Below are 13,130 nucleotides of genomic sequence, written 5' to 3'. Positions count from 1 at the left end.
CCCAAACAGCAAGCAATGCAGATGTAGAAGCATTGTGGCTAGGAAAAACTCCCTAGAAAGGCAGGAACCTGGCCAGTCCTCTTCTGGCTGTGCCGGGTGGAAATTATAAGAGTACCTGGCCATTTAATGCCAGATTGTTCTTCAAGATGTTCAAATGTTCAAGGATGGGCAGCAGGGTCTATTGATAATCAGTGGTTGTAGAGGATGCAACAGGTCAGTACTTCAGGAGTAAATGTCAGTTGCCCTTTCATAGCCGAGCATTCAGAGGTCAGCAGGTGTGTGTGTGTGTGTGTGTGTGTGTGTGTGTGTGTGTGTGTGTGTGTGTGTGTGTGTGTGTGTGTGTGTGTGTGTGTGTGTGTGTGTGTGTGTGTGTGTGTGTGTGTGTGTGTGTGTGTGTGTGTGTGTGTGTGTGTGTGTGTGTGTGTGGGGGGGGAGTGAGAGAGACAGAGACAGCAGGTCCGGGACAAGGTAGCACGTCTGGTGAACAGATCAGCGTTCCCTAGCCGCAGGCAGAACAGTTGAAACTGGAGCAGCAGCACGACCAGGTGGACTGGGGACAGCCAGGAGTCATCAGGCCAGGTAGTCCTGAGGCAAGATCCTAAGGCTCAGGTCCTCCGGGAGGGGAGGGAGAGAGAGAGAAAGAATTAGAGGGAGTATACTTAAATTTGCACAGGACACCAGATAAGACAGGAGAATTACACCAGATATAACAGACTGACCCTAGCCTCCCGGCACATAGACTATTGCAGCATAGATACTGGAGACTGAGACAGGGGTGGGTCAGGGGACACTGTGGTCCTGTCCAACGGTACCCCCGGACAGGGCCAACCAGGCAAGATATAACCCTACCCACTTTGCCAAAGCACAGCCTCCACACCACTAGAGGGATATCAACAGACCACCAACTTACTACCCTGAGACAAGGCTGAGTATAGCCCACGAAGATCTCCTCCACAGCACGAGCCCAAGGGGGCACAAAACCAGACAGGAAGATCACATCTGTGACTCAACCTACTCAAGTGACAAACCCCTCCTAGGGACGGCTTGAAGAGCACTAGTAAGCCAGTGACTCAAGCCCCGTAATAGGGTCAGAGGCAGAGAATCCCAGTGGAGAGAGGGGAGCCGGCCAGGCAGAGACAGCAAGGAAGGTTCGTTGCTCCAGTGCCTTGCCATTCACCTTTGCATCCCTGGGCCAGACTACACTCAATCATAGGACCTACTGAAGAGATCAGTCTTCAGTAATTACTTAAAGGTTGAGACCGAGTCTGCGTCCCCCACATGGATAGGCAGAGCATTCCATAAAAATGGAGCTCTATAGGAGAAAGCCCTGCCTCCAGCTGTTTGCTTAGAAATTCTAGGGACAGTAAGGTGGGAAACTAAATAACACGTCCTAATAGCGTGTAGAAAATGGAGGCCATTATGGCTTGTTTTCCATCTGAATCAAGGCGTTAATGCACAGGACACTGCCTCGCTAACGTTGTATAATTACTGTAGGGTGATTTAGGCTGATGCATTAGCTAGGATAGTGCATGTGGGAACGTGTACAAGAGCATTAAGTATGCACACACACACATTTACAGATTCACACATATACAAACTACACATAGGCAGACATAATGTATGCACAAGCACAGACAGTTATGTTTTTGGAGTGGAGAGCTTTTCTACCTCAGTAGCTTACAGACTATTTGTCTTGATGCATGCATGCACACACCTGTTCATTCTGACCTCTGACCTCTTGTGTTCCACTAGGGTCTTGCTAAGCATCATGTACCTGATGGTGGAGACCATCCGTCTGCAGACAGAGGACGACAGGCCCGAGTGGAGAACTGCCAGAGAGGCCTTCAAGACTGAACTGGGTTTGTGTTTGTGCGTGTGTGTGTGTGTATGTGTGCACTGTAAGACGTTTCTGTAATTTCAACAATAAAACACTGTAGAATGCAGTAAAATACCATAAATGTGTTTTACAGTACAATAAGACTTTAATTTCAACAGTAAAACACTGTGAAATGCATAGTAAAATACCATAAATGTGTTTTACAGAATTAAAAATTATGGTGCATTGTGGGTTAATGTTGTGAGCGGGGAAAGCGTGTTGCTCATTAACATACTGTATGTTAATGTGTGCCTTGTGAGAGGCTATATTTGTTGCACCCGTGAGTGAGAATGCTGTACCCACCCAGAATACAGTAATATACTGTATTTTAGGAATTCTACAAACCTTGTCCTGAAAATCTACAGTAACTTACTGACAATTGCTGGCAGTAATTGACTTTAATTCAGAATACAGTACTAAACTGCATATTTGGAGTGCCAAAAACCTTTTGAGCAGTAGTGGGTGCATGGTATTGTTGTCTTTTAAGAGGCTATATTAGTGAGAATGCTGTACGAATTTAACTGATATGTGGTAGTAGTTCCCTAACAATGAAATGTATATAGGGAACAGATCAGAGTTAGCCTGGCTGACGTGACCCACGTGACTACACAGCTCGAGAGCTGGTGTCTGCCAGACTAGATCAGAGTGGCAGTGGGTCTTAAACATTTAATGGTTGAATATTTAACAATGTCCATTCAATCTGTTTTGCCCTGTACTCCCGGCCAGTTTGGAAGCCTTTGTTTAGGCCTCTAGAAGTGCAAGTGATATAAAACACCAAATGTTCATAAATATGATGTAATATACAAATACCTAGCAGCCAACCTTCTTGCTCCAATCCCTTGTAATTACAGTAAAATACTGCAATAATTGCTTTCTACAGTTATAAGTCACCTTTACTGTATTGGACTGTGTTTCATTTCTTTGACATTATAGTCATTTACAGGAAGGTGGCGTCAAGTTACTGTGAATATCTCAGTAATGTATTGGCACTATCCAGAGATAGTCAGAGATATCATAAGATATCTTGCTGTAATAACAATTATTTTGAAGACCAGTGTATCCTTAACTAAAACAATATTTTCAGTAACGGTTTCAGAAACTTTTTACATGCTATGACTTTGATATGTTTTTTTTCTCAACTTTGGTTGAATGCACAATGTAAGTTGCTAATGACAAGAGTACCTGCTAAATGACCCAAATGTAAAAATGATAACTTGCAAAGAACACTGGGTAATTACAGAAATATACTGTAATTGTAATTGGTACTGTAATTTAGATTACAGTAACTGACTTGGTAGTGTAAATTAGATTACAGTAACATTTTTGGTACCGTAAAATGGATTACAGTAGCTGTACTGTAAAAGAAAGTACAGTAACTTACTGGCCAATTGCTGCCAGTAAGTTACTGTAAATGATACAGGAAATGTTTTAGTGTGTGCACTGTATGTGTGTGCTGGCTGTTGACCCTTTCCTCTAACCTCAGGTTCTCCTCTGTACAACGGAGAGCCATTTGCCCTGTTGCTCTTCACCATGGTGACCAAGTTCTGCAGTATGAACGCTCCACACTTTCCCATGAAGAAGGTCCTGCTGCTGCTCTGGAAGACCATCCTGGTCAGTAAGCTACAACACAGACACCATTACCTGTCCGTTTAGTAGGCTAGCCGCTTCATAACAGAGGTATTTCATCCACCACTATTGTAAATTCAAAACACTTGTTAGAATGCTAACGTCGTGTCAGGCTAGACTAGCTCCCACAATGGAATCGGTGGGTTTGTAAAATTCAGTTTGCCAATATCTGCATGGATGTTACGTGTGTTCATGTACATCTCTATGGCTTTCTGTGTCCATCTGCCTCTGTGCGTGTTACAGTTCACCATGGGGGGCTTCGAGGAGCTCCAGGAGATGAAGGTTCGAGGCAGAGAGAGGCTGAGCCTGCCCCCCCTACCTGAGGACAGCATCAAGGTGGTCCGGAGCATGAGAGCAGCCTCTCCTCCGGCCTCGGCAATGGAGCTCATAGAACAGCAGCAGCAGGCCAAGAGAGGACGCCGCAGCCGCAGGGTACGTATTCTACAACCATTATATCATGCACATACGGTTCCTGGAGCTTTTCACACACACACACCTGTGCGTTAGACTCACTTGACTGAATACACACCTGATGTGTTCTAACAGCGAGCCTAACTAAACCCGTGCAGTCACAGCCTCACACGCCATGCCCTCTAACAAGCATGGATTGCTCAGCTTGACTATAGCAGTAGAGAATGTGAATAGGAACTATGTTCACACCATCAGTGTACTGTGTTCCCCCTGACACGTTTGTTCTTTTAACTTCTTCCTCTAATCCTAACTGTGCTGTTTTTAGACTAGGGCTCTGACTTCACCAGGCTCTCAACCGCCCTCCTCTTCCTTGTGTCCCTACAGAGTGCCTTTGTTGATAGCTTGGAAGGAGACAGTCCCTTTCCCAAGAAGCAGGTCTTTACCCACTTTCCCTCTGCATTTTCTCTGCCTCGGGCTGGTTCTTGCACCTTCTATTCCTCCACCTCTTTCTTTTCCTCTTCTTTCTCCTCTTCCTCTTATTCCTTGTCCTCCTCCTCTTCCTCCTTCCCTTTTCTCCTCCTTCACTGCGTTCTGCACTGTATGGGTGGGTACAGAGAAGGGGCTGGCTGTGGTCGAGGTCCCTGCGGACATGACGGGAGCTTTCCTCTAGTCGCCATCTCCACTGGGTTGTTAAGCCGCCACCGTATCGCTGTAGACAACAGTTCACTGCAGCTTCTTTCCCACCACGCAGCTGAATGGCTTGTTCTCCATGGGATATGAGTCATATAGGTCTATGCTGGTCACACTGCTTCCGTTACCTCTGTTGCTCTCCTCACCAGCACACAGTCTACCTGACGACTACTTACTACCACCACACCGCCATACGTTACATTGCACTGGCGCTCCGCTGCTATTAAATGCAACCCCCTTGCCTGATGCTTGTTGCATTGATGATGCCTCAGTCATTCATTAAAACTATGGAAGTGGTTTGAGATTATTGGGTTTGTGTTGTATGACTGATTATGGTTATAAGTGGAATGTTTAACACTTGAATATGGAGTTGGGCCCAAACATTCCTCAGGTTTTTTACTGGGAGTTTCTGTAACCTTTTTGTTTTGGAGTGCAGCCTTATGGTAGGTAAGTCATGAGTGTTGCTTGGGGTTGAAGTGGGAAGCCAGGGCCTAACCCTGTGTGTGTGTGTGTGTGTGTGTGTGTGTGTGTGTGTGTGTGTGTGTGTGTGTGTGTGTGTGTGTGTGTGTGTGTGTGTGTGTGTGTGTGTGTGTGTGTGTGTGTGTGTGTGTGTGTGTGTGTGTGTGTGTGTGTGTGTGTGTGTGTGTGTGTGTGTGTACGGCCTCTTTCATGCCCCCTGCTGGTTGTTCTGGTTTCCAGCCCCTGGTAAAGCAGGACAGCTTAGACACGTACAACGAGCGGGACCCCTTTAAGAACGACGACGCACGCGACGAGGAGGAGGATGGCGAGGAAGCCGACAGTGGCATCGAGGGCGAGGTGGACCCCCTGGACCGTGATGTCATCATCCAGCCACCACCCCCACCGCCCCCGCTCAGACCCCCCACTGAGAGAGCGTCCCTCCCCAAGGGTCTGCCCTGGGCCCCCAAAGTCAGGTAAGACTGGAACGCCCAGTTCCAAACAAACTTCTCGCCCCTCGCCATAACTCTTAACCCTTCTGTGTTTGCAGATCTGAAGGGATTGGATAGGTGTAATATAGCTGAAGCTCCCCAAAAACCATCAGAAGGCAGGGTGGATCTATCACCTTATTGCTTAACTCAAATCTGCAAACTCAAGTGATAACATGCAAAATAAAATGTACACCGGGTTCTAGTTTTGTTATTCTACACACTCGTCATGCTGATAGTGCCCCCTCTGTTTAGGAGGTCTCAAAGTAACCCACCTCAGTCACTCATACAGTAACAGCCAGCTCCCCCTCGCAAGATGGCCTCTGTCTACACATTAGTGAAAGTGGCCTATCTCTCGTGTGTGTGTGTGGGTGGACTTGGCGACATGAATAATAATTTAGCACATGAGGTGGAGTTCCAGATCCCAATATCACACAGAGTACAGAGGCAGCATCGAGTGTGACTGATGAGGCTTTAAGCGGCCAACACGGCACCCTAAAGTGTGTGTGTGCAAACACTCTAAGATGGATGTCTGTGGGCGAGGAGATGCATCATCTGGTTAGCAGCTGTACGTCTTTGATCGGTCTGTTTAGATAGTATCGCTACAAGCCCGGGAAGCCAGACTAGGACACAACAGTAGGTCTAGTAGTGTGATCAGTGAGAAGGTGGATCTCAGACTGGGGGTTAGTGAGGGGCAGCAGGCTTCTATCGAATCTATCGGTCTGTCTCCACAGAGAGAAAGACATCGAGCACTTCCTGGAGACCAGCAGGAACAAGTTCATCGGCTTCACTCTGGGAAAGTGAGTGTCGCTTTCTCTGTGTTGTGTCTGAAAGGCTCGCTCCGTGTAGTACACTGCCGTGTGTGGTCCTAGTTATTGCAGTGCCAGTGAATGTTCTCTCTCGGCTGCTATGTTTGTTTTTCTAGTGACACAGAGACACTGGTCGGTCTTCCTAGGCCCATACACGAGAGTGTCAAGACCCTTAAACAGGTAAGGAGGAGAGAAACCACTCTTATCCTTCCTCTTCTGTCCTTTCTCCCTCTCCTCTCAATCCCTCCATCGCTCTCTCTCCACCAGGATCGAGTGTTACACTGGTGATGAAGTATTGACGTTTATTTGACCAGCTAGTCAATATCCCTGGACGTTGACATCCCACTTAGAAATCAATTGTGTGTTTTGAGCTGACTGTGAAACACCTTCTCACTGAGGAGTGCCCTTCTGTGTGTCAATCTGTGAATACTAATGAACGCCCGTTAAAAGCCGCTTCTGTTTACACATCGGGCTCTGCCTGACGAGATAATGTCAGAGTACTATAGTATATCGCCATGGTGATGTCTCATTGAAAAGGTGTGAAGTGGAATAGAATGGATTGTGGTTATGAAGTGCTTTGCGTTGGGTCTCCTAGTGCTTTATATTGTATTGTGGCTAACTCACCATATCCAACACCATGCTCTCTTTCCCCTCCAGCACAAATATGTCTCTATAGCTGAGATGCAGATCAAGAGGGAAGAGGAGCTTCAACAGTGCCCCATGACCCTGGTCAGTGACGCTTCTCACTGTTTACTTTTTATGAAATTACAGGAACTCCTCTATTTGAATGAGTTTAATGCTAAGCTTAAACTATACTGGAAAATGAAGTGGGGGGCTGTCAATGTTTTGACCCCTAGCTGCACCACCTCCCAAAAGCATAATGTCTGCTCAATGTCAAAATGTGTATATTTTTAAACTGTAGAGCTTTGTGTTTTATGTTGTAAATGTGTCTTTGTAATAACATTTTAATTCTATTTTTGCCAGGTCTCTCTTCTAAAATAGATTCTTAATCTCCATGAGACTAACCTGGTCAAATAAAAATATGATCTTTCATTTTCTAAGTGTTGGAACAGGGCTCTGTGAATGGAAACAATATGACTATAGACCGTGTGTAACTCATATTGTGTGGTGTTGTGTTGTGTCAGGGAGAAGAGGATGTGGATGAGACCCCAACAGAGATCCTGTATCTGGGAATGCTTCCTAACCTGTCTCAGTATGTGGTGAGGACATCTACCGTTATATTCTGCTCTACCAAGACACTTCACATGGCGTCATCTTACTTTGCATCTCAATAATCATAGATTTTTACTAAGTATTTGCTGTCTAGACCTGTCATGTTTCAGAGCTGAGAGGTTGAAAGCTAAAACCCACGTTGTATTTATCAGATTGCCCTTCTGAAGCTGCTGCTGGCTGCAGCACCGACCTCCAAGGCCAAGACGGACTCCATCAATATACTGGCTGATGTGCTGCCAGAAGAGATGCCGTGAGTGTAATAGCCTTGTGCCTCTCCTTGTTCCCTCACGGTCATCTTTGCTGTTCATGCTTAAGTTGAGTGATGGCAATAAGGAGGACATTTAATTTTGTTTGTTCATAAATAAAGTGAATGACTATAGATTTGTCATGTCAAGGGAAGTTGTTGCTATATTGCTAATCACATAAAAGGTGTGTGTGTGTGTGTGTGTGTGTGTGTGTGTGTGTGTGTGTGTGTGTGTGTGTGTGTGTGTGTGTGTGTGTGTGTGTGTGTGTGTGTGTGTGTGTGTGTGTGTGTGTGTGTGTGTGTGTGTGTGTGTGTGTGTGTGTGTGTGTGTGTGTGTGTGATGGCAGAATCACGGTCCTCCAGAGCATGAAGCTGGGTATTGACGTGAACAGACACAAGGAGATCATTGTCAAGGCTATCTCTGCACTTCTGCTGCTGCTGCTCAAGCACCTGAAACTCAATCACATCTACCAAGTAAGCCACCTACCACCACTACCTGTCTTTCTTTCTCTCTACCTCTTTCTCTCTTTCTCTGTTCCCCACCTTTCCACCCTCACACACCAGGTCAGTCACTATCTCTTGCTCTCCATCCCTTCCTCTCCCCCACCCCCTCAGGTCTGCTGCTGCTCTCGCGCTCTCATCTCTTCCAGTGGTGTAGTGGAGGGTGAACGCAAGTAAATGCAGTTTAACCACTTTTGCAGAAAAGTGCTGCATTGAAAATATAGGAAGCGTAACTTTTTTCATCACAGCCGGCGAACAGTTTATCTCCTCAAAAAATGTAACCACTACATCCCCCCCTTAACCCCCACACCTTTCCCACCCTCACACACTAAGTCAGCCTCCACTCTCTCTCATCTCCCTGCCTTCCACATTCACCACCACATTTCTATGGCTTTCTGTCTCCATCTCCTCTCACAGCCCCCACCCATTTGGCTTCTGGCAGCCGATAACACAGATCCTGCACTGGAATGATAGGCACACAGTCAAAGGTTCGTGCATCTCCCTGCACACAGAGAGGGAGGCAGGATAGAGGGAGGCAGGATAGAGGGAGGCAGGAGGAGGAGGAGGGTTGGAGAAGTACCATCAGACAAGAAATGGGTACATAGCTGCACCATCCATTTTCCAAAATGCAAAGCTGAGCTTCTTCCAAAATCTGCTCTTGTAAAGGAGGATTATAATTCCTATTTTGGGGCGATTAGCTTCATGTATCGCCGTCCTACTGCTGCTTCTCCCTGAGATGAGAGAGTGTGTCTCTCTTCAGCACACGAAACCATGTACCTTTAAAAGGGATTGTTTCAAGGTTTAATTTTTGGCACGCAACCACTATTGATAGGTAGTGAATCGTCTTCACAGAGAAATGAAGCAGCTGCTCTTTTGACAATAGTGTGCTTATACCTGGCTGCATCCCATACCTGGCAGCATGTCAGGACTGTTCTGTCAAATCCTAAATGAAAAAGGAGCTAGTTCCCCATTTAATAGGATGAAAGATGAAACATAGCTGGATGTAAAATTATAGTAGCGCCATCTACTGCCCAAAATGATTCCTTTCACTCTTATTTCCCACTACCAACTGCCAAATGAAGCTTGTTACAAAGATGTATTAATGCAACTGCAGAACCCAGCTCAGTGAAAGGGTTAAATGAGTCTGCCTATGGCTCCTATCCTGCTAGCTCTTAGACGGCCGTGGCGCAGAGCTGAGTACCTCTAGGGAGAGCAGATTGGCTAAATCCTCTTATTGGAACCCCCCTCATTCCCCTCGCGAGAATGTAAAGGGGTTGTCATTTCAGACTGTCTTTTACACCCCAAACATCGGATGATAGAATGCTCATCATAGTTCCTGCTTTGAATTCATAGGCATACAGCAATAATAGTAGCTGTGCTAACAAAAAGTGGTCTCGAAGGTTCTTTTGATGATAGTAAATGATTGCAGAGAATGTATAAAAGAGGAGAAATCGGCTTATTCCTGAACTCTGCAGGCTGCTCATAAAATATAGAAAGACTGGGGGTTGGAGGATTAATCTTTTATTATTTAATAGCTATGATTTTTTATTATTAGGAGTTAAAGGGCTAGTGGGCCTTAGTGCTTTATCTGGTCCTCCATGGTTCTTGTGCACTAAAGACAGGCAGTGACTTTGCAGTGACCTTGTACTTCCTGTCTCTCTCTCTCTCTCTCTCTTCAGTTTGAGATTGTCTCTCAACACCTGGTGTTTGCTAACTGCATCCCACTCATCCTCAAGTTCTTCAACCAGAACATCATGTCTTACATCAGTGCCAAAAACAGGTAGGACTCACTGACTACAACTGACTGCCAATTAGATTCTGCCACAGTGCCAGAGGTGCATCTGCACCCACATAAAGGCATGGCTTCCGTCTGCCAGGTATTTGTTTCCTGCTCATAAAAGACACCGGCGGCTGCAGGGTGGAGATGCCAAAACACAGGGGGTCCAGATGTGGATGGCAAATGTGTCTCTCTCACCTCAATGACAGGTGTAACACCACTGTTGACACAAATATGGGCTGTAATAATCTCGTTTGTGGTCTCATTGTAGTATATGTGTGCTGGACTTCCCTCACTGTGTGGTCCACGAGATGCCTGAGCTCACGGCTGAGAGCTTGGTGAGTCCAGATCACAAACCCATGTGTTTACATCAGACTGTTCAAATGTTAAAGACCTGGCTATGGGTTTGGTTTATCTGTTGGCTGTGATTAGACACTGGCCGTGTCCGGCTTCCCATCCTAAATACTAGGCCGTTATTTATGTATTCTTTGTGGGCGTTTCAATTCTCCTAACCCTGTTGTTGCCTGTGATTTGTAGGAAGCTGGAGACAGTAATCAGTTCTGCTGGCGTAATCTCTTCTCCTGCATCAACCTGCTGAGGATCCTCAACAAGCTGACTAAGTGGAAACACTCCAGGACCATGGTGAGAGAGACCTGGTGTTGCCTCTCTCTATGATCATATGTCCCTTATTCAGTGCCCACTTGTAGAATCAGATCCTTTCAGATCTACAAGAGTGCCTAGGGTGTACAGGCTAGCGGACAGTTTGGAATTCAAAGATTTGTGACGGGACAATTTTGAGATCCACTGTGTCCTTCTCTTCCACCTCCTCTCCCAGATGCTGGTGGTGTTCAAGTCTGCTCCCATCCTGAAGAGGGCGCTGAAGGTCAAACAGGCCATGATGCAGCTGTATGTCCTCAAGCTGCTCAAGATCCAGACCAAGTACCTGGGCCGCCAGTGGAGGAAGAGCAACATGAAGACCATGTCAGCCATCTACCAGAAAGTACGACACAGGCTCAATGATGACTGGGCCTATGGCAACGGTAAGATGCAGAGGAAATAAACTTTTGAACGCATACCTGAAGTCAACTCTTAATTCACTGGTGTGTAGGAGATGTGAAAGCTGTGCAACGAATCAGAATTTGATGATGAATGTGAAATGTAATTCGGTAGGTACATACTATGTGCCTTTGATTATTGATCTCCGTAACTGAAAGTCCAATCAGCCAACTACTGTAAGATGAAGGCCGGTAACTAAGGATGTGTTGCCATAGCAACCAAACCAGGGGCCAGTTAGAGGTGAGAGGCCCTCAGAGGAAAAGAGACGACTGCCTGTCATCACAGGTCTCAGGTTCTATTCTCAATGGACCAGATAGACAGAGGGAAAGAGAGGAGAGAGCTCCATTGGTTATTCAAATCAAATGTTATTGGTCACGTACACACAGTTAGCAGATGTTAATGTGAGTGTAGCAAAAATGCTTGTGCTTTTAGTTCCGACAGTGCTGTAATATCTAACAAGTAATCTGACAATTCCCCAACAACTACCTAATACACACAAATCTAAAGGGGTGAATGAGAATATGTACGTGTGTACGTATGTGGATGAGCGATGGCAGAGCGGCATAGGCAAGGTGCAATAGATGGTATAGAATACAGTATATACGGTTGAAGTCGGAAGTTTACATACACTTAGGTTGGAGTCATTAAAACTCGTTTTTCAACCACTCCACATATTTCTTGTTAACAAATTATAGTTTTATCAAGTCAGTTAGGACATCTACTTTCTGTATGACACAAGTAATTTTTCCAACAATTGTTTACAGACAAATTATTTCACTTAGAATTCACTGTATCACAATTCCAGTGGGTCAGAAGTTTACATACACTAAGTTGACTGTGCCTTTAAAAATCTTGGAAAATTCCCAAAAATTATGTCATGGCTTTAGAAGCTTCTGATAGGCTAATTGACATCATTTGAGTCAATTGGAGGTGTACCTGTGGATGGATTTTAAGGCCTACCTTCAAACTTAGTGCCTCTTTGGTTGACATCATGGGAAAATCAAAAGAAATCAGCCAAGACCTCAGAATTTTTTTTGTAGACCTCGATAAGTCTGGTTCATCCTTGGGAGTAATTTCCAAACGCCTGAAGGTACCACGTTCATCTGTACAAACAATAGTACACAAGTATAAACACAATGGGACCATGCAGCCGTCATACCGCTCAGGAAGAAGATGCGTTCTGTCTCCGATTGATGAACGTACTTAGGTGCGAAAAGTGCAAATCAATCCCAGAACAACCGCAAAGGACCTTGTGAAGATGCTGGAGGAAACAGGTACAAAAGTATCTATATCCACAGCAAAACGAGTCCTATATCGACATAAGCTGAAAGGCCACTCAGCAAGGAAGAAGCCACTGCTCCAAACCCGCCATAAAAAATCCAGACTATGGTTTGCAACTGCACATGGGGACAAAGATCATACTTTTTGGAGAAATGTCCTCTGGTCTGATGAAACAAAAATAGAACTGTTTGGCCATAATGACCATCGTTATTTTTGGAGGAAAAAGGGGGAGGCTTGCAAGCCGGAGAACACCATCCCAACCGTGAAGCACGGGGGTGGCAGCATCATGTTGTGGGGGTGCTTTGCTGCAGGAGGGACTGGTGCACTTCACAAAATAGATGGCATCATGTGGTAGGAAAATTATGTGGACATATTGAAGCAACATCTCAAGACATCAGTCAGGAAGTTAAAGCTTGGTCGCAAATGGGTCTTCCAAATGGACAAAGACCCCAAGCATACTTCCAAAGTTGTGGCAAAATAGCTTAAGGACAACAAAGTCAAGGTATTGGAGTGGCCATCACAAAGGCCTGACCTCAATCCCATAGAAAATTTGTGGGCAGAACTGCAAAAGCATGTGCAAGCAAGAAGGCCTACAAACTTGACTTAGTTACACCAGTTCTGTCAGGAGGTGGCCAAAATGCTACCCAAAACATTTGACCCAAGTTAAACAATTTACAGGCAA

General features: G+C 45.5%; 1 protein-coding gene across 3 annotated transcripts in view; it reads left to right on the top strand.

The window, feature by feature from the left end:
• The window catches only part of LOC106576058 (striatin-interacting protein 1 homolog), a 37,777-nt gene that overhangs the window by 20,926 nt on the left and 3,721 nt on the right, over positions 1–13,130 (top strand). For 2 of the 3 annotated variants that reach the window (XM_014152906.3, XM_014152904.3), the window contains exons 7-21: positions 1,753–1,859; positions 3,360–3,487; positions 3,746–3,934; positions 4,298–4,348; positions 5,303–5,535; positions 6,282–6,347; positions 6,473–6,536; positions 7,014–7,085; positions 7,502–7,576; positions 7,742–7,839; positions 8,181–8,307; positions 10,014–10,114; positions 10,383–10,449; positions 10,649–10,753; positions 10,947–11,151. In XM_014152906.3, coding sequence (XP_014008381.1) covers positions 1,753–1,859; positions 3,360–3,487; positions 3,746–3,934; positions 4,298–4,348; positions 5,303–5,535; positions 6,282–6,347; positions 6,473–6,536; positions 7,014–7,085; positions 7,502–7,576; positions 7,742–7,839; positions 8,181–8,307; positions 10,014–10,114; positions 10,383–10,449; positions 10,649–10,753; positions 10,947–11,151 — 1,688 coding nt within the window. The remainder of the gene's footprint in view (positions 1–1,752; positions 1,860–3,359; positions 3,488–3,745; positions 3,935–4,297; positions 4,349–5,302; positions 5,536–6,281; positions 6,348–6,472; positions 6,537–7,013; positions 7,086–7,501; positions 7,577–7,741; positions 7,840–8,180; positions 8,308–10,013; positions 10,115–10,382; positions 10,450–10,648; positions 10,754–10,946; positions 11,152–13,130) is intronic. The other variant, XM_014152905.1, reaches the window with a different exon arrangement.

Source organism: Salmo salar, chromosome 17 (assembly GCF_965601325.2).
Source record: "Salmo salar chromosome 17, fSalSal1, whole genome shotgun sequence".
Taxonomy (NCBI): Eukaryota; Metazoa; Chordata; class Actinopteri; order Salmoniformes; family Salmonidae; genus Salmo; species Salmo salar.
Note: the sequence above shows the minus strand (reverse complement) of the source record. Positions and strands in the feature narration are given on the sequence as shown.